Here is a 21,231-nt window from a genome sequence, read left to right on the forward strand (position 1 = left end):
CTAAAACTGTTCATAATTCATGCCAGGCCGTTTTTGTTCTAAAGTGTTGAAGTTCATTAAAGGGTTACTTACGTCAAATTTTAAAAAGTTCTATCAGAAAATTGCGATACTTTTTTATCATTTAAGATTTTGTTTGGTGTTTGAGGTGATTTGACTGCCACGATGTTTCAAGATTTAAATTGACAAAACTTGATCTCGGTTAAAACGCTCATAAAAATGATGTCTCTAAAGATCACCGCCGTAATCATGTTTTCTGTTTGTCCCTATCGCTATGACATCATCGGCTATTGTGTTCAAGTTGCAGTTTACGCGTTTCTATTGACCCATATTTTATTTTGTATTTGCTGATTATTGTTAGAATAATAACTTCAAATATCGCCTCAGATATTTTGCGATAGATGTTTCAAATGATTTAAAAATTGTTTTTCAGAAATTGTCTGATTTTTTTTCTCTAAATGCTGAGTAAACATATAAGTACCAATGCCAATATTTATCACATACAAGCGATATGCATGATTAATGAATCACAGCATATCCTTTTCTTCCGAGTGTCTCAGCCACACTCAAGTTCTACCGATTTCAATCTTGAAACATCCTGGGAGTTAGATCACCTGAAGCAACAAATGAAATCTCAAATGGTAGAGGAATATTTATACTTTCTGATAAACTCTTTTAAAAATTGGGTGTGGGTAACCCTTTAGGGAAGTAAATTTTGCGATCTCCTGTTGGACATAGTCCCATAATTAAGATACAGGGTTGATGTCTGTGTATGTTTCTATATCGCAGTTGAAAGCCTCGGATCAGTTGGCTCAGCTAGGAGATCTTCTAATAGTTACTATAGTGATGGGAATATGTCAGACGGCTCACAGAAGGGATCTCGCTCTAATTCTAGGCGTGGACGTAATGTTGGATGGGAGAGTGACACACCATCAGAGCACCGATATGTATGTCTGACCATTTCGATATTCTTGTTATTAGTAGTTCTTGACTGCAAGTAGCAATCCAGAAGCTTCTAACCCGACATTCTAAGTTAGGTTTGTAACTTGTATGGTTTGGAAATTCAGCAAATGCAAGCATTGACTGTCGCTGACAAGGTTTAGTGACGCTTTAAAAGAGGAGAAATCACTCTATACTGCTTGGATTTTAACTGGCTAATAAGTTAGCGCCAGTCTGTGGCATTTTCCGATATCTCAAACTTACTGTAAAACCTCTATTTGCGGTTGTTTCATCATTATACATTTTTTCAGATTCGTTCAGAATGTGATTTAAAATATTACCTGAAGACTAACTTTTTCACTACCGCATTAAATTCTGCCCGAATGATTATTCTGACCGAATTAATTCAAACAGATTTGTGAAAAATCGATATACCACTAGTATTTATGCAATATCTCGAGAATCAATGCAGATATGGTTTTACTGTAAAATGAATTTTATTTGTAACAAGATTCTCTACAAGATAAGTATAAAATTGTTTAGTGAATCCCACTCTCACAAAATTTTCTGACGCTTCCTTTGCATTGAAAGAACGCGGTGAGTTTATTATTGCCATGACGATAACGATTTGGTTTTTCCGTTTTAAAAAACAATTAGAAATGAAAGTGCTTAGCAAAAATTTTTTCGGTTGGTTGCACATGATTGGCAACAAAGTTGTTTCATTGGAGACGAAATTTGATTGGTCTAACTAATGCGTAGGCTTTGTAATGAAAAGAAAAGTGAAACCCTATTGATAAGCTTACGGTCTGTACTTCTATTACTGCGAAAGCCAATACATCGGCTTATGGTAGCGAAAGAGTTAAAGAGTTTTGATGAACGATGAAGATACTATGTTGAGAAACACCGTACAACACAGTAGCAGACATTGCTATGGCGCATTCTAACTTGTAACAGCATATTCTGACTTTGGAATATTAAAAACGTTTCAAAAACTTTAAAATGTTATTCGTCCATTTTCTAACTTCAAAGCTTTTTAGGGTTTTTCATTGAAACTTTGAAAGTGACACTATAATAATAATAATTAATAACAGTATCATGGCATCATGCTATTATTTTAATAATCAAAGTAGTTCCTCGTTTAACTGAGTCTGATACTTGGATGTATATGGAAAGCGGTTTAATAAACATGCTGAGGTCAATAGCAGACGATCTGCCCACATGAGAGTACAAAATATAGGCGAGATTAGCATCACTTTACCCATAAGACGGTTAAACTTATTTTCCCAAAATTCTGATGAGTTAGTCGAAAAATACAGCGCTACCCTTTATTTGAACGCCACCTCTAATTAAATATCACCATCTGAAAAGGGTTTAAAAATAGAGCACCATGGCGTTCAAATAGAGGTTTTATGGCAATAGTAATCTCACTGGCTGTATCTCACTTCTTTCAACTGTATGACTGACTATCTTTAGTTTTCAAAGTTTGATACTCTAGTTACTGCCATGACTGAGTGGTAAGAAGATATTCCTTACCTTAAAAAGGATAAAATGAATATAGTTTCTTATCAAAGGCTAACTATTGCAATTTAAGGGTAAGTTTTGTTTTTATGTTATTTTTCTAAAACCATGTGAAGACAACTCTGTTTAGCAACTAGTAAGGTGTTGTAGGGACATCCCAATAAACATACATGTGCAAATATATTCTTCCTTCAAAAGCGTAGGGAAAATTATAAGAACAAAGGTAGAAAAAATTGTCTGGATTGTTATTTTTAATTTGAAAATATCAATAACAAGTTTAAATGAAACTGGCCGGTCCAACTCTATTTAAAACTGGAATTCCATGGACGCATCCAGGAAGCTGTAAAAGATGGCTGACAAAGAGTAGTTGGTTTACTTTGTTCATGGTGATATTTTATCTTTTGAGAACTACTTTTGGTAAAATCGCTACTACAATCCTACATAACTTAGTACATACCTTTCAACAAGTTGTTATTTTCTGGTAGCCTTGTTCATCTTTCTTTATGCAAAGTTTGATTTTTTCAAAGGTCATCCTTAAAGGTTGACTTGCAACAAAGTTCACATTACAGTTATTTGATATGAAAAGATTCACCATGTCTTACTCTGTTGTGCTGTAGATGTAAAATATGTGGAAATGTGATTACAAGCTCTTAAAAGCTCCAAAACGAACAGTTAATCGCAGCCACACGAGAGCGCCGTAGTTTGGATTCTCTTTCCAAAATGGCTCAAATGTGACGTAGCTGTGGTAGATGGTTTCTGTTTACACTTTTATGCAACCTTATTCGTCGAAATATTTTCACAAATATATTTCACGCATTCAATAAAACCATGTCTATTGTTCTTACGCGTCTGTTTTATCGTCATTGTAATGCTGTCACTTTTAGCAGTGATATCTTATAACCTACTGTAAAAATTTGTTTAATTTTTCAGCCTTACCTTGAAGGAGTAAATATCATTGTCTGATAATCATGACGAGCCTGTTGGTCACTTGTGATAATCAAAAAGTGCTGCAGAAATTATTTGCCAAGTATTGGGTCACATGATCAGATTACGACTTGCCAATTAGACCAAACCGAAACAAAACTGTAAAGTAGCGAGCATCTATATTTGATACGGGGTTTTCGGTAAAATCCAAAGTGTTTGTCATAAACTAGTGCTACGATAAGTTTTATGTTAAGCCTTTTATTGGCCTTTCATTTCACGTGAGAACATCACGCGACAAGACAATAAATAAATTTCATGACTACGTCAGAGAAATAAAGAGATTTCGATCTACGGCGGCTTTTGTTTTTGAAATTTTAAGAGCTTGTAATCACATTCCCACATATTTGGCACCTACAACACAACAGAGTAAGACATGGTGAATCTTTTGATACCAAATAACTGTAATGTGAATTTTGTTGCAAGTCAACCTTTAAGCAGTAGATATTATTATCAGAAGCCTAGCATATATTTCATATCAGGTTATTCAGAGTTGTGCCAACCTTTTTTGATGTGGAAATAACTCCGGTACCCATTAAATTGCTTAATTAACTTCCCGTAGAGCACAACTGTAACGAAAACAATTATCAGTAGAGTGCAACTTTAATGAGGTCAGTTACCGATAGGTCACAGCTGTAACTAGGTCAGTTACCGATAGATCACAGCTGTAACTAGGTCAGTTACTTGTAGAGCACAATTGTAACTAGGTCAGTTACTTGTAGAGCACAATTGTAACTAGGTCAGTTACTTGTAGAGCACAATTGTAACTAGGTCAGTTACTTGTAGAGCACAATTGTAACTAGGTCAGTTACTTGTAGAGCACAATTGTAATTAGCTCAGTTACTTTTAGAGCACAACTGTGGCTAGATCAGTCATTAAAATTATTTTAGCTTACCAATGTTACAAAAGTAGAACAACGTCTCAACTATTTGTGAGTTGAATAGTTCTGTTGTTGTTTCTACCCTCTGACCATCTCCTCTATAGACCACTCTTCTTTAAAAATAGTGGTGATAACTTAATAAAAGGCTTTGTTATCACGTGAATGGTCATCTTTCGGGTTCTGACTTATTTAAAAGTTGTTTCACATCGCCACAAAGGGCTCACTCTTGGAGTTCTTATGAGAAAATAATTTTATGGTATCAACATTTTATGTTTGAAAAGGGTCTCTGCTATAGCATTACCGCTATAAATGCATATCTCAACATCTTCAAAGCCATTTAGTCTTTGACATTAGAAACAATGTCAATGAACATAGCTTAGTTTTTAATATCAGATGCAGCATTTCAGTAGACAGAGATTAGGTTTTGTATTATGTGCTGTTTTGTGTATCAACTCATTCTGCATTTAATTATTGCTAATGTTTTCTCTAGCAATAATGGTGTAACCATCTTCTAATACCTGCAGAAATTTTTGAGAGATCCTAGATGCCATAGCATGAAAAACCTAGTGACAAACCTCTTTCCTTGGTGTTCAATATAAATAAGAGCTAAAGAAATTAGGTTTAACAGATAAAACCATGCTAACATATATAATTGATACAAAAACACAAGGTCTATCATTACTGCAGTTATTGGTCTGGAGGTAATCTTCTCCTGAGTGAATAAACAGACTCTTTGTGTTTGAAGGTTGATATAAAGTACTAGTTATCAACTGTCTGTGCTACTTGTTTGTCTGTAGGTGACAAAGTCTACACCGAATACGAGTACACCAAATGCTCAGCGACTGAAATCATCAGGTCACATATCTCTTGGTAAGTAAGTAATACACTACCAGGTATTACACTATATTATAACTCTGATAGGTAAGTTATACTCTACCAGTTATTACACTATATTATAACTCTGATAGGTAAGTAATGCTCTACCAGTTATTACACTATATTATAACTTTGATAGGTAAGTTATACACTACCAGTTATTACACTTTATTATAACTCTGATAGGTAAGTTATACTCTACCAGGTATTACACTATATTATAACTCTGATAGGTAAGTAATACACTACCAGGTACTACACTATATTATAACTCTGATAGCTAAGTAATACACTACCAGGTATTACACTATATTATAACTCTGATAGGTAAGTTATACTCTACCAGTTATTACACTATATTATAACTCTGATAGGTAAGTAATGCTCTACCAGTTATTACACTATATTATAACTCTGATAGGTAAGTAATACTCTACCAGGCATTACACTATATTATAACTCTGATAAGTAAGTTATACACTACCAGGTATTACACTATATTATAACTCTGATAGGTAAGTAATATTCTACCAGGCATTACACTATATTTTAAACCATAACTGTCACGAACAACTTTTATTGTATTTACTAGGTAAATCAGACACGCTGATTCTGATTTTGTAGTCAAAATAAAGATTAGTCCACTAACCTTCAAAGTCATTTAGGCTTTTTTAAAGCGTTTCAATATCCGTTTCGAAAACAACACAATCGGCATTACAAGCTCCGCCTATAAATATGTGACGAAACCTAGCTTTTTCAGAAACGGAAGTTAGGAAAGTTTAGTCCGATTTAGAATAATAGAGATGGGTGTCTTAAAACCCATTATTATCTAAATCCAGCCTGTAAAATAATTTCAGTTTTTTATGAAAGGGATATAAACTATTTAAAATTGCTTGCAGCTTGTTACATGACGTTTAAATGGGCTGGACGCCGAGAAAAATGAGCTCAAAAAGCGCGGTTTTATCACGAGCTAGCGTTGTTATCGCGCTTTTTAAATATGCAATGCTAAATAGCTTATCTACCTTTCAGAAAAGACTGATATTATTTTTAAAGCTGGATTTAGATATTAATAGATTTTAAAACAGCCATCTCTATTATTCTAAATCGGTCTAAACATCTCTACGTAACTTCTGTTCCTAAAAAGCTAGGTTACGTCAAGTATTTATGGGCGGAGCTTGTTATGCCGATCGTGTTGTTTTCGAGACCGATATTAAAACGCTATAAAAAATCCTTTATTACTCTGAAAGTTAGTGGCCTAATCTTTATTTTGATTACAAAATCGGAATCAGCATGTCTGATTTACCTAGTAAATGCGATAAAAGTTGTTCGTGGCAGTTATGGTTTAACTCTGATAGGTAAGTTATACACTATCAGGTGTTACACTATATTATAACTCTGATAGGTAAGGTATACTCTACCAGGTATTACACTATATTATAACTCTGATGGGTAAGTAATACTCTACCAGGTACTACACTATATTATAACTCTGATAGGTAAGTTGTACTCTACCAGGTATTACACTATATTATAACTCTGATAGGTAAGTAATACACTACCAGGTATTACACTATATTATAACTCTGATAGGTATAAAGTTATACACTACCAGGTATTACACTATATTATAACTCTGATAGGTAAGTAATACACTACCAGGTATTACACTATATTATAACTCTGATAGGTATAAAGTTATACACTACCAGGTATTACACTATATTATAACTCTGATAGGTAAGTAATACACTACCAGGTATTACACTATATTATAACTCTGATAGGTATAAAGTTATACACTACCAGGTATTACACTATATTATAACTCTGATAGGTATAAAGTTATACACTACCAGGTATTACACTATATTATAACTCTGATAGGTAAGTAATACACTACCAGGTATTACACTATATTTTAACTCTGATAGGTAGGTTATACTCTACCAGGTATTACACTATATTATAACTCTGATAGGTAAGTTATACTCTACCAGGTATTACGCTATATTATAACTCTGATAGGTAAATAATACACTACCAGGTATTACACTATATTATAACTCTGATAGGTATAAAGTTATACACTACCAGGTATTACACTATATTATAACTCTGATAGGTAAGTAATACACTACCAGGTATTACACTATATTTTAACTCTGATAGGTAGGTTATACTCTACCAGGTATTACACTATATTATAACTCTGATAGGTAGGTTATACTCTACCAGGTATTACACTATATTATAACTCTGATAGGTAAGTTATACTCTACCAGGTATTACACTATATTATAACTCTGATAGGTAAGTTATACTCTACCAGGTATTACGCTATATTATAACTCTGATAGGTAAATAATACACTACCAGGTATTACACTATATTATAACTCTGATAGGTATAAAGTTATACACTACCAGGTATTACACTATATTATAACTCTGATAGGTAAGTAATACACTACCAGGTATTACACTATATTTTAACTCTGATAGGTAGGTTATACTCTACCAGGTATTACACTATATTATAACTCTGATAGGTAGGTTATACTCTACCAGGTATTACACTATATTATAACTCTGATAGGTAAGTTATACTCTACCAGGTATTACACTATATTATAACTCTGATAGGTAAGTAATACACTACCAGGTATTACACTATATTATAACTCTGATAGGTAAGTTATACTCTACCAGGTATTACACTATATTATAACTCTGATAGGTAAGTTATACTCTACCAGGTATTACACTATATTATAACTCTGATAGGTAAGTAATACACTACCAAGTATTACACTATATTGTAACTCTGATAAGTAAGTTATACTCTCACAAGCTCAGTGGTACCATGTAACCATGTTCTCCGTTGTTGCTAGGACAGTTTGTTATCACTGTTGTCACGATAATGGTGACCATTGTAGAGGCAACAGATTATCTAGACCATTCCGCGGACATTGACGATATTGATGCACGGCTTCAGCGGATCCAAGATATGATGAAAGGTGGCATCTAAAATATACAAGAGCATTTTTTGGAGCCTCTCTTTTCCTTCTAGTGCCTTTCTCTCCCTTCTAGTACCTCTCTTTCTCCCTTTAGAGCCAATTACTGCTCCTTTTTATATGTCTGCGCTTATCTCTATAACTTCCTCCCTGTCTCATCTTATACCTCTACCCTTATTGACTCGTCTGCCCTATATTTGAGTCATGCCTGTCTCAATGTTTCGTGTCTACCTAATTACTCCTCACTCATAACCCTGACCCTCATCTTGCCACTCTCAGCACATCTTATGACTAAGCCTTGCCATTTTAATCTTGGTATTCAGTTACCCAGAAACCAACTCTCTGAATTGACTTACTTTTTTGATAGTCTGACAGTCGTGTCTTCCCGTTGTACAGCGTGCCTTGACTCACCAAACCTACGGCCAAACTGCACCCATTCCTTTATTTAGTAATATATTTATTTTCAGTTTTAACTCCTTGCATATATCATAAATATTATATTGTTCTAGATCATGTTTGGGTGTTGTGTTGATACTAGGTGAATGAATAAAATGCGTTTCTCATTTTTAATTTCCAAACTCCCTGCGTTCCTTCATCGTTCTTTCAAAGTAGAGTTTGCGACTACCTAGACGTGGCTGGTCACCACACGGTTTTGAATAATGTCCTGGGTAGAACTTTGAGAATAGATTTTTAAGAATCACTCATAAAGTTCAAAAATGAGTTGCTTGTGTTCTCCATCTGTGAGGGTATTCAATGGGTGTTGCCATGTTGAGTCGTATTATCTTACCTTCAATGTAAAAGTACTGAAGTCAAGTTAAAATACCTTGCCATAAAGTAACAAGCACAACTTTCTACTTAGTCTAATTACATAACAAATAGTCATCTATTTGTATGACCGATCGTTATATATTTCTATAATATATAGTTATTTATTTCTAACAAGTATTTACTTATTTATATAACAGATAATCATCTATTTGAATAACAGATAGGTATATAAATATATAACAAACAGCTTTTTATTTATGTCTATATATTTAGCCATCTATTTATATACTGTAATTGATTGCTATTTATTTCTATAAGAGAGATTAATTTATTTATGTAACATACAGTTATCCATTTTTATAACATCTATTTACCTATTTATTAAGCAGTTACATATCGGATATTGGTGCATTTTGGTGTGGCTTACTTAAGCTGTTATATTCAATGGGTTTCTTCTGACGTTCAATGTTGTTTGAATACTTTGTTCTACCAAAGAATTTCCAAAGAACGAAGTTCTGTTCAAGTACATTACACAAATGTCTCTATTCAAAGTTGTCTGTACATGGAGTCATTTGTATTTAGACTCATTTGTACTTAGAGTCGTCTGTACCTGGAGTTGTCTGTCCTTGGAATCATTTGTATTTGGAGTTGTCTATATATGCATATGACAACTAAATAAATTTAGCCAAACAAGACATGAGTGTTTAATTACGAAATGGATAATAGGAGGCTTCACAGAGTGATGAAAACATTAAAAAGTACTGATTTTCTCATAAATCCTTATTCTGGTGGAAGATCTGTCAAAATTATTCTAATCTAGTCATGCGGTAGCCCCTAATGATAAGGTAGACTCTGACTAGTACATGTATTTACCTTTTGATGGTTACAGGTAGAACAGTGAGTTTGTTGCCAGGTTGCTTCAATTTTTAATGAATGCTTACCATAATCTCCATCCACCTTGAACCAGTTAGGTTCCTTTTTTTATATAACTGTGGTAGTGGTATATAGACAGTCATTGGTAATAAGTTTTTTTATTCAAAAGAGTTTGGCATTTCACTAGGTGGCAACACAGTTGACGCAATTAAAAATATGTAGAGGAGCAGGGGTACAGGTAGTTGTAGAAGGTTAAATACGGGCATATGAATAATATAACACACTAAATGCAATAGTAGATAATTGCAAATTGAAACGTCATGATGTCCATAGAAGGAAATTTTAGCACACGCTCAGAATCTTCAAGTAATGCAATATACCTGTATCATACATCAATGGTTCGAGCTGCATTCACTCAAATTCTATTGATACAGTATTTTTGCTTGACTAGCCTCAACTTCAACAATCTTTTCTAAAATATACCGCAAAACCTCTATTTGAATGCCATGACGCTCTATTTCTCAATCCTTCCCATATAATGATGCTTTATAAGAGGTGATGTTCAATTAAAGGGTGATGTTGTGTTTTTCGAATAGCTAGTCTGTATTTTTCAAATAGCTCGTCAGAATTCAGGGAAAATAAATATAACCCTTTTTACGGGTGAAGCAAATGCCGCCTATATTTTGCGTTCTCCTACGCGTGGAGCGACATTAATCCTTTGGGGCGCAAGAAATCTGTATAACTCACCTTCAATGTGTAGATCTCTAAAAACATTTACATTGGGAAGCCGAGGAATATCTCTACCAGTTGATATATTGTCTGCTATTAACCTTAGATGGTCTTATAGCCTGCTTTACAATTTGTTAGTTTTCAATTTTATATTTCACTTTATATTTGAAGGTATATTGTTATCTTATACCTATATTAACAATGTTACATAAAACTCATTGCACTCATTGATATGTTTGCTACAGTTTGCAGCCGAAACTGAGTTTTTATGTGCCATAGAAGAGGAGTTATGAGCCTCTATCCATCGAAAGCCGAGTATAGATAACGGCAATGGTGCTATCAAATAATACCATATGCTATAAATCAGCAAATTTATAAGTTATATAATAATAATAATCTATCAAACGCTACAAATATATATTTAAGAACAAGTGATGTAAGCAAACCATATTTATAATACATGAAGAAACAAAACCTAACATTTTTGAAATATAAATGTTTGCATCGTTTGCTCGGACAGTTGTGTTCTGATTGCTGCTTTTGTTTGGACCCATTTCACATTCTTGAAGCTGTTCAATACCTTCCACTGTGTCTTTTGATCTCAACTCTTCTTTTGCACTGCTGAACTAGTCGATATTAGCATCCAAACAATTTTTTAGCAGATCAAAACTTACGCGATGCCATTTTGAATAGAAACTTATAGCGCTAATATAAGGAAACCACGTGTTATCAAAATAGCCTCAAAATGTTAGCTTCAAAATACGTAATAACAGATTTTCCATCGTAAATGCAAAAACTTTTTCCCACATACATTGAAGTATGAAGACCGTGTTAAAAAAGAAACTACTATTAGCCTGATACAGTTACTGAATATTTCTATGGTGTTGGAAGTAATTGTTTTTTATGTAACCCAAGTCATTATTAGTACCATTTTGTGGACACTTTTTTACTAATCACGTGCTATTATGGATTCGTAAAGATCAAAGAATGTCAAAGTTGTGGTCAAGTGGAGGTGGCATTCAATTAAAGGGGGATGTTCTATTTTTCTACTTTTCTCCTATCGTGGCGGTCAAATAGAGGTGGTGTTCAAATAAAGGCGTCGTTCAAATAGAGGTTTTACAGCTCCTGTATGATATCCTACTGATTCCAGTTGAAATCACTCACGCTGCAATGATACAGCCTTTCTGATTGACTAGCCTCTATCTTAACAATCTGTACATTTAAATCTCAGTGTCCGTCTGTCTGTTTATCCAGTTATAGTGACAAAGTTTTAGCAATGAAAAGTTTGTTGCACACTGGGTTTTGAATTCGGAACTTCCAGTTTGGCAGACAAGTATTTATCCAATAATTATTCGGTCCAGTTGGAATAAATCATGCTCATACTTATTACATCTGCTAGTCTTTCATGGCTTCACGCTTAACACTCCAGCTTGTGAAGTGTGTGAAGCTTTACTATAAGAAAATTATGTGACGATATATGAAGAAAATTACTTAAACTATTGTACAGAGCCGTATAGCTTCACAGAGTCTCGCGACCAACGGAAGAGTATATGTGAGCTCGCTTGATTCCAAACAAACAGGCCGCACCTACTATATTTATATAAGTTATAATGGAGAGGCCGCAACATTAACCAACAGCAATTACTTCCATTGGCAGTCGCTTTAACGTTGATTGTTGTATCATATACCATTTGAAAGAGGACAAATTTCCCTACAAAAAGCTACTAATAACATTTTTGTAAAAACGTAAAGTAAATGCAAAAAAGAGCGGTATTGAGAGCGAGGTATGAATATTCCATGAGAGATCAGTATGTCGGTCGGGTTCGTTTGGAAACAAGCGTTTTTGTTTACGGTTTTTGGCGCAGGACTCTGTGGAGCGATACAGCTCTGTTATTGCAAGACTGTTGCAATCAGTAAAGAGCTGTAGTGGGCACTGCAGCTGGTACAGTATGAATTACAAAGAAATAAACACAGTACACAGAAATAAACAAACACCTTCATTTAAAAGTTAGAATGGCAAATGTTGTATATGTTGATTAAAAGTATATTTTCTGTGTAACAACTTTTTTATCACCCGTGCCATGCCAGCCATTCAGTTAGTCATTACTTTAATAAAAGCTCTGTCGTCCTGCTGTCTTGTCTGCCCAGCTGTCCGAAGCCACCTTTGGAGATTGAAAGAAAGATTGCATCATACGGGATTCAAACTTTGAACTTTTAGCACAGTAGACAGATGCTCCAACGCCCGCACCAGCCGCATTTGGCTATGTGGTATAATATTTGGGGTTGCTAACAGAATCCTACATTTACAGGAGTTTCTTGAAGCATTTAGACCAGAGTGATTTTTTTTGCTAGTTTTAGAACTTACGGATGCATTTATCAATAAAATATAAATTATCAATAATCAATTAATCAATAAATTATCAATTATCAATAAAATTATCAATTTAAAATAATCAATTTAAAATATAGTGAAACGTTTAGACAATCTCTACTATAATTAGAACTGTGTCTGTCTGAAACTCGGGAAAAAATTGCATCACATCGAATTCAAACTCGTAAAGTCAGCGTATCAGCCAGACACTTTACCAACTGTATCACTCCACCACATTGTTGCTTATTGGAATAATTATGCTGATACACCGGACGACCACTTATGACGCACCCGGCAATGAGGGTATTAGTAGCTACAATACTTGAGGCAGTAGCACTTATCATACTTTATAACACTGAGACCGTAAAGATTTTTTTGTAATTTTATTTTCACAGAAAGTTTCCTGGTAGATTTGGCAGGCACTCATGTCATGCTCACTCTCATGCGTGTGAGTAATGGCCAGATGGAAAGGCATAACGTATAAAGCACAATCATGGGGAGTATAAGTAGTATTCATTACAGGTACATATATATGAGCCAAAGAATATGTGTATCCAGTTTTCTTTTGTTCATATACTCTTATATGTAATGGAAAAGCAGAGACTGATCAAAATTTTAGCATTGAATCACAGATGTTGCATATAGCTCAGTAGGGGTTTTACCTCTCCACCCCTCACTCAAACTGCCACGCTCAAGCCATAAGTCTACAGTCCTTGAGATTTCATGGATTCTCAGTGAGTTTGATTGTTTTACCAGATTGTATCTCACAGCCATGCATGCGTTTCAATATTAGCTCCTCCACTTCTCTATGTATACATAAGTGATGAGATTAAGGAAGAAGACTGCCTGAGGGAGCTCCTCGCTCCCATAAGCCGTCAGGTGATATTCTTTCCTACTACTGAGAGTTCAAGTGGGTTTATGAAAGTCAACAGAAGGTGAGGGCGGCGGACTAGATATACGGGATAGATGAATATTATTCAAGCTAGCAAAGTGACCGTGTGTCTAGTCGAGAAGTTATACCTTTTACATCTCAACTAGTAGCGTGTATATTGAGTCTGGAGCAGACAATTCCTATGAGATTGTATAATAAGCAAAACAGTACATTTATACAGTGAGTGTTTAGTAGCCAGTGTATAGGGCAACGGATTCAATACTTTCAAAATATATCTCAATCAATAAAACCAAAGTTTTTAATGATTAGTCAGACAGACTCAACAAGTTACCATAAGTCCATCCATTTTCTGTTTTTTGTGACACGACTTCAATTGTTTTCAATTATGATTAAATCAACCTATCATGAAAGTATCATTATAGAAAAAAAAAGATAATATAAAATATATCAAAAACAGAGATTGCGAGTCATCCAATAAAGTGGTAGCACTCGTCAGCACTAAATTGACCAGAAGTTGTTCAGTTGTATGTGTTTAGGAATCAGTTACTTTATCTGATTTTACCAACCGAAGCTTCCGATGTCAGTTCACTCGCTGTCTGGACACATTACTAAATTTATTATTAATATCATAGCATTATTAGGTTTCATCACAGTTTAGGCTGGTGTTATTAGCAGTCATAGACCTAGTTTCACTAGGCTGAGATAGACGCTGCCTGATTGAGGATGTTAGCTAATCTTAATAAGCTTGTCAATTGTAACAATGGATATTTCTCACATGAACTCTCAGTAGAGCCATCCAATCAGTAACCCGATGTTTGGCACCAAGAAGTCCTACTACGACGCGGATAACTTTTCTGTTGTCTTCCACATCTGGATTACCTCCAGTGCCAGGTAATAGCATTTCTCAATCTTCTCTGATATCATTATTGTTGCTATTACTAGTATGCTGGCAGTTCCACGCGCCCTGAGAGATTGTCATGTGTAATAACTACATGTGCAACTATGTTTAGCTCAAGTTGAGTGGTGCAGATAGTAGTGTGCCATGCTGCGAGTCTGAATTTTTGGGTTAAATACTCTGGTGGGGCTGTCTGTTTTTCTTTATTATTTATTTTTTCTTAAGGGCTGCATTATTGTACCATCAATGCAGCCCTTATGAATGTTTTGCTACAAGTTGTTCCAATTGTTGATCACTATGGGTTTCCTGCAAAAACAACTTCAAGTACACTAAACTACTGCAAATAGATTGTGCATATAACTGTTGCAAAGAAAAATATTTTATTATGCGGACAGTATCATTTTAAAGGCTGCATAAATTTGTCTACAACGCTGTCACATATAAAGCGTGAGCACGCTGGCTTCCTACTCACTTAGCATAATTTGTCCTAATCAAAACATCCCATCTGTTAGAACTTAAAACCCTGTCTCGATGCACTCGGTTCACGCCGTTACGTAGGGCAGCAACGATGACTGCGCTATTAATAGACAGTGCGCGTTTGTTTATGTCTTTCGCTATCTGTCATTGGTCGAACTCATCTGACAAGACATGACATGTCTTTTCAAGGGGTCTAATTAATGCATACAACAGGCATTGTCCACAGCCCTAGTGAAGAACACAGATTGAGCGTAACGAAGTTAATCATTCAGCCATACAATGTCTGTGCTGGAAGACCTCGCTGCCAACTCGAAGTTACATTGGAGTGATTATTTTGTGCTTGTGCTCTATTTTCTCATTGTCATTGGAGTTGGAATATGGGTATGTAATTCCATGTCTATGTCTGTCTTACTGGTTGCATAAGCATTAGATTATCTACTGCAATCAGGTTAGCCACCAACAAATACTTTGTAGATGCCTACTACGCTGCAGTTTATCTGTTTAGCCCAATTTACAGTCTTAACGATCTGAGTGCGGGTGCTTTACTAACAGCCCCTCAAGTGGATTGACAGTTGGTTCTGGTACAGAAACCAGCAAAAAGAAAATTGTGTTAAAATCCATACAGCTCAATTTATTTGCCTCTTTAATCCTAACCAGTAAATTTTGCATAATTTTTCGTAGCTCATCAAAGTTTTTGTTAGAATTTAAGTTCTTTTATTGTTATTTCAAGGCAGCAACTCTAACAAGTCTGAGATAAAAGGGTGTATTCATTGTGTCAGCCTGCAGTAACACTTCAAGGCCAATTCTTTATATATAGATAAAGGTCCCTCATTCTAGACCAAGGATGTCAAACTCATTTGCACAAGGGGTCGAAATTTAAGACACACTGCAGGTCACGGGCCGAAAAAATTTTATTGAACACAATAAAACTACATGTTTATGGAACATAAATATGAATAAAAACATACATGACTATCATTCCGATACAGATTCCGATACAGATTCCGATACAGACTTAATCCTTAAATAACTTATATTTAATATTTTGCTCTCAAAAATATTTCTTGGGAAAATTATAGCATTGTCAGTAAACGTATACTTAAGTTTCCTATTGGTTATTAAAAGCTCTGTTTTCAGAATCAACTTTTCTAACTCTGTAATATCTTTTAATAGCTAAACTTAATGAATAAGAAAAGTACACAGTAAGGCAGCTGGAGTGTTGCATTATGGGATCTGTAGCCGAAACCCCGTATTGCTTCATATTGATGGGTCATGAATAATGATAATGTAAAATGATTTTGCGGGTTAGATACGATTATATAGTGTGCTGGATTTGGCCCGGGGCCGTGAGTTTAACACGTGTGTTTTAGACCCTATTAACAACTTTTCATTAACTGGGAAAGCACTTAGGATAGCATGAGTCATTTTAACTGAATATTATATTGTTTCATAATGAAACTGCAAGCTTGCAGAACTCAAATACAAATCAAATAGTTCTTTTCACATTGTTTAAAGAAATGCTGTTTTAGAGATCACTGAAGAAACATAATGATTGCAGTACACCGAGTCTGATAGAGTGTGTTTATTTGTCACCGGTACCAAAAACCAATAGTTTTAGGGTAAATCTCGTGTTGCTGAGAAAATTTTTAGCTTTGTCTACTCTTGATCCTTCATTACCAACAACCAATCAGTGGGTCACTAGGAACTAACGTTTTGACAGCAGCCATTTCTAATTTTCGATTAATTAGAAGTGCCCTTGGTATTTTGAGGATATCTAAAGATCTAATCGGCTTGAAACTTTGGAATTATACGTAAAACCTGTAACTCACAAGGCTACCAAAATGTCGTGACTACATGAAACCCAAAGTGCAGAAAAACAAAGCAAAACGGGGCTGCTGAGTTTACTAAAGAGTTGAATCAGTTGGGAAAACAACTCCCCAAATAATCTCTGGCCCAGACCTTAGTGTTAACATTCAATCTTTATCTTGTCTTAATCTTTATAGTGTCAGGCCTGTACTTCCTGGTTGCAAGTTGGGGGTGCAAATGTTAGGCGACTAGTTATGAACACCTGGGGATTTGGGGGCGGTGTGAGCCCCCAACAGGGTTGGGGGCGGCGCCCCGAAGCTTTGGGCCTTTTAAGCATCAACAACCCTCAAATTATGCATAAATGCAATCAACTGTAAGCATCGAAATCTACATAAATATATTGTTTTTGGTTCACGGTAGGTAACAATTTTTCTTTTTCTTTATTTAATGAACGGTATAAAACTTATGACACTTATTGACAAGCTTGGGGGTTTTCTTCACACCCCCACTATAAGCAATAAACTACAGTCCAAGTGAATGAGCTTAGACTGCACTTCTTAGTACTTAGCCGCCAAAAATCACAAAAATGTTGGGGCGTCTCAGCCATACAGCCGCCCCAGGGAATACAGGCCTGGTGAGTGTACCCAAGGGTTGATCCTGGAGTCAGTTATTTTCATAACAATAATTGTCACCAAGTTCATCCAGCTGATACATGTGTAATGACAAACAGTTATAATATCATTTACTACATGTATTGATGCTGGTTGTATTTGAGTCTGTTCAGGTTAGCATGCGCTGTTTCCATTTTTGCTTATGACCGGCGCCCTTTGTGTAGAAACATAATGCTGCAAGAACTCAGTGCTGTTTCAATGACCGGCAGCTCGTGCCAAAAATAATTCATGACGTAGACAGTGGCTGGCACCGCATCAACATTTTGGGTGGGATCTCCATATTTTTAGACGGCAAGTGTCAGTTACTAAGATGTAACAAACAGTAAAATACGACTTGTAATCCAAAGCAGAACTGTGAACAAGATGAAACAGAAAATAGAGCGCTAACTAAAATGTGTTGTTTCACCTCATAAGAAATCCCTAAATTGGCTTGTTTATCTTTCTAATGGTAAGAATATGGGCTGACACATTTTTATGAGTGACTTTTTCCCATGTAACCTGTGAAAAACGAGTTATCTAGGGATGATGGTCCCCAAATGTAAATGTTTTTGGCTAATAGCTCACATTTTCATTTGTACAAACTATTGTCAAGTCAATGTTGTCAAGTTAATTATCAAATTAAATTGTCAAGTCAGTGTTGACCCTCCAACTACTCCTAACTGCCTGAATGAGAAGAGGAGAGGCCAGCTAAACTGTACATAAATAGTTCGAAACAGTTTTTTCCAAACCAAAAATGGTGCACCACACGGGTGTTTCGATTCCAAACACCGACACTGAATCACGACAGAATGAGAGCGACACGGCTGTTTCCACGATGGCATTGCAGCGCCATATGGGCCTTTTACGGGGACTTTATGGGCCTTTACGGGGACTTTATAGGCCTTTACGGGGACTTTATGGGCCGTTATGAGGATGTGTCGCCACACTATCGCTGTATGGAAACTCAGTAATCGGCATCCTGTTCTTGGTACAGACAGAGCTAACAGCTTTCAAGATCAGTTCACCTTCTAGGTTGGGTTCAATCACCAGAAAAGGCTGCAGGTGGTGACAAAAAGATCTTCCAGTCTTAGCAACTGGACATCTCTCCAGTCACCAAAGTTCCGTTACTACATGCCCAACAAATATCACAGAGCCAGTCACTATATTTTCATTGTGCATCTGATACGGACTCGGAGTTGTGCGCTCATTGAGTTACCATGTGATAAGTGTTTCAATGGACAATCGCATGTTGTTGATTAACTCAGGAACTTTGTTACAAAAAATAGCGATTGCTACATCAGAGGTTGTGTCCGCGCATTCGGAACAGCTGAAATTGAAATAGAAACTGCTGAAATAGAAAAAATGGTTAAAATGGAATAGCTTGCTCGGTACTTTTTTGCTCATTATTCGCATAAGCTATTTTCAACATTCGCAAACATGAAACATCTAGTAAAAATTGACGAGTAATAAAAACTGACTGGCTTGTGGATTTGTGCTATTTCCATTTTACTGATGATACAAACTCATGGTAACGTAATGATGGTTGGTGCAACATCGCTCGTAGAAACACGCACAGCCTCTTCTTGTAGACATGCTAGATCCATGAGGAATAATCAATCATATACGCATTGGAGCAGTTGGGAGAAGTTGATGCTGTTGTTGCAGCATTATTTCTTAGTTGAGATTTTTTGCTAGTTCAAGTTGCGGCGGAAGGAGGGAAGACATACTCAAATGAAATGTACAATCATTAATGAAAAGACATACTTTGTTTACTTATCAGTCCATCAGTCAGTATATAAATAGACTCACAATGTTAGCTGTTCAAACATCAGACTGTAAGCGTATTACATATATACTTATGAATGATTTTCTAACTTGTATATTTGTTACCATATTCATATTGTTCCACATTATTAAGCCTAGGGCCAGTGAAAGCGCATATGCTACCTGTTAGACTGGTAGAATGACAAACGAGACACTTTTCGCAGAGACATCGGTGTGTAATAGCATCTATCATGCACAAAGCATACTTGTGCCAATATCCTATTAGACCTACCTCAGTAGGCTCTTATCTCATTGTCATCAGTCCTGCAGATTACTGTTACTTTCGACAGAGTCAAATTACTTAAAGGTTTACTTGCAACAACATTCACATTACAGTTATTTGGTATCAAAAAGTTCAACATGTCTTACTCTGCTGAGTTGCAGGTGCAAAATATGTGGAAATGTGATTACAAGCTCTTAAAAGTTCAAAAACGAACAGTTAATCGCAGCCATCACGAAAACCTCGTAGTTTGGAATCTCTTTATTTCGATGACGTACACAAACATTGTGGTTATTGTTTTGACACGTGATGATCACGTGAGTTGAAAGACCAATAAAAGGCTCAATATAAAAACGTCTTGTAGCACTAGTTTATGACAAACACTTCGGGTTCTACCGAAAAGCCGTATCAAATATAGATGCTCGATACTTTACATTTTTGTTTCGGCTTGGACTAATCATCTAGTCGTAATCTGATCATGTGACCCATACTTCCTGCCAAACAGCGCGAATAATTTCTGCAGCATGTTTCGACTATCATAGGTGACCAACAGGCTTGTCATGTTTATCAGAGGATGATATGCATTCCTTCAAGCTAACGTTAAAAAATTGAACGAATTTTTACAGTAGGTTTTGAGATATCAGTGCTCAAAGTGACAGCATTACAATGATAATGAAATAGACGCGTAATGACAATAGACATGGTTTTATTGAATGCGTGAAATAAATTTGTGAAAATATTTCGATGAATGAGGTTGCATGAAAGTGTAAACAGAATCCATCTTGTTCAACTACGTCGCATTTGAGCCGTTTTGGAAAGAGATTCCAATTTACGGCGTTTTCGTGATGGCTGCGATTAACTGTTCGTTTTTAAGCTTTTAAGAGCTTGTTATCACATTTCCACATATTTTGCACCTACAACACAACAGAGTAAGACATGGTGAATCTTTTGATACCAAATAACCGTAATGTGAATTTTGTTGTAAGTCAACCTTTAAGGGTTGTCTAGCTTTTCAACTTGCATCCATTTTTTCTTGCAGTTTTGCGCAATAATTATAGTTTCATATGCGCTTGCACCGAACCATTTTTTATTAAAAAATATAAAATGATTTTTCCCATTCAAGACATAGCATGTCATTCGCTGGTGCACAAAATGAACTTGATAAATTTACTGTGTTCAAAGATCAAAACCAATACAATGCGTGAACTCACAACAAATTACATATCTATTTATCGTAAAACCATTATTTGAATGCCATTACGCTCTATTCTTCAACCCCTCTCTTAGAGTGGTGCTTTATTAGAGGTGACCTTCAAATAAAAGGTGGCGTTGTATTTTTTAAACACCTTGTCAGAATGTTGAGAAGATAATTTAACCTTTTCACAGGCAAATTGAATGCCGCCTATATTTTGCACTCTTTTTCGGGCGGTGTGACATCAACCCTTTTGTATTCAAGAAATTTGCTAACTTACCTCCAACTTGTTGTAAATCTTTAAATAAATAGATTGAGCTGATATGTGTC

The 21,231-nt window shown here is 35.5% G+C and overlaps 2 protein-coding genes across 4 annotated transcripts in view; both read left to right on the plus strand.

Annotated features, from left to right (window-relative positions):
* LOC137396412 (centrosomal protein CCDC61-like) overlaps positions 1 to 8,774 on the plus strand; it is a 29,660-nt gene extending 20,886 nt beyond the window's left edge. For all 3 annotated transcript variants that reach the window (XM_068082676.1, XM_068082678.1, XM_068082679.1), the window contains 3 exons: positions 787 to 944; positions 5,113 to 5,185; positions 8,127 to 8,774. In XM_068082676.1, the coding sequence (XP_067938777.1) occupies positions 787 to 944; positions 5,113 to 5,185; positions 8,127 to 8,218 (323 nt within the window). In that variant the 3' untranslated portion in view covers positions 8,219 to 8,774. The remainder of the gene's footprint in view (positions 1 to 786; positions 945 to 5,112; positions 5,186 to 8,126) is intronic.
* A 6,714-nt stretch (positions 8,775 to 15,488) lies between these two features.
* Positions 15,489 to 21,231, plus strand: part of LOC137396306 (sodium/glucose cotransporter 4-like) — a 73,260-nt gene continuing 67,517 nt past the window's right edge. The window contains exon 1 of the mRNA XM_068082522.1: positions 15,489 to 15,590. Coding sequence (XP_067938623.1) covers positions 15,489 to 15,590 — 102 coding nt within the window. The remainder of the gene's footprint in view (positions 15,591 to 21,231) is intronic.

This window comes from Watersipora subatra, chromosome 5 (assembly GCF_963576615.1).
Source record: "Watersipora subatra chromosome 5, tzWatSuba1.1, whole genome shotgun sequence".
Taxonomy (NCBI): domain Eukaryota; kingdom Metazoa; phylum Bryozoa; class Gymnolaemata; order Cheilostomatida; family Watersiporidae; genus Watersipora; species Watersipora subatra.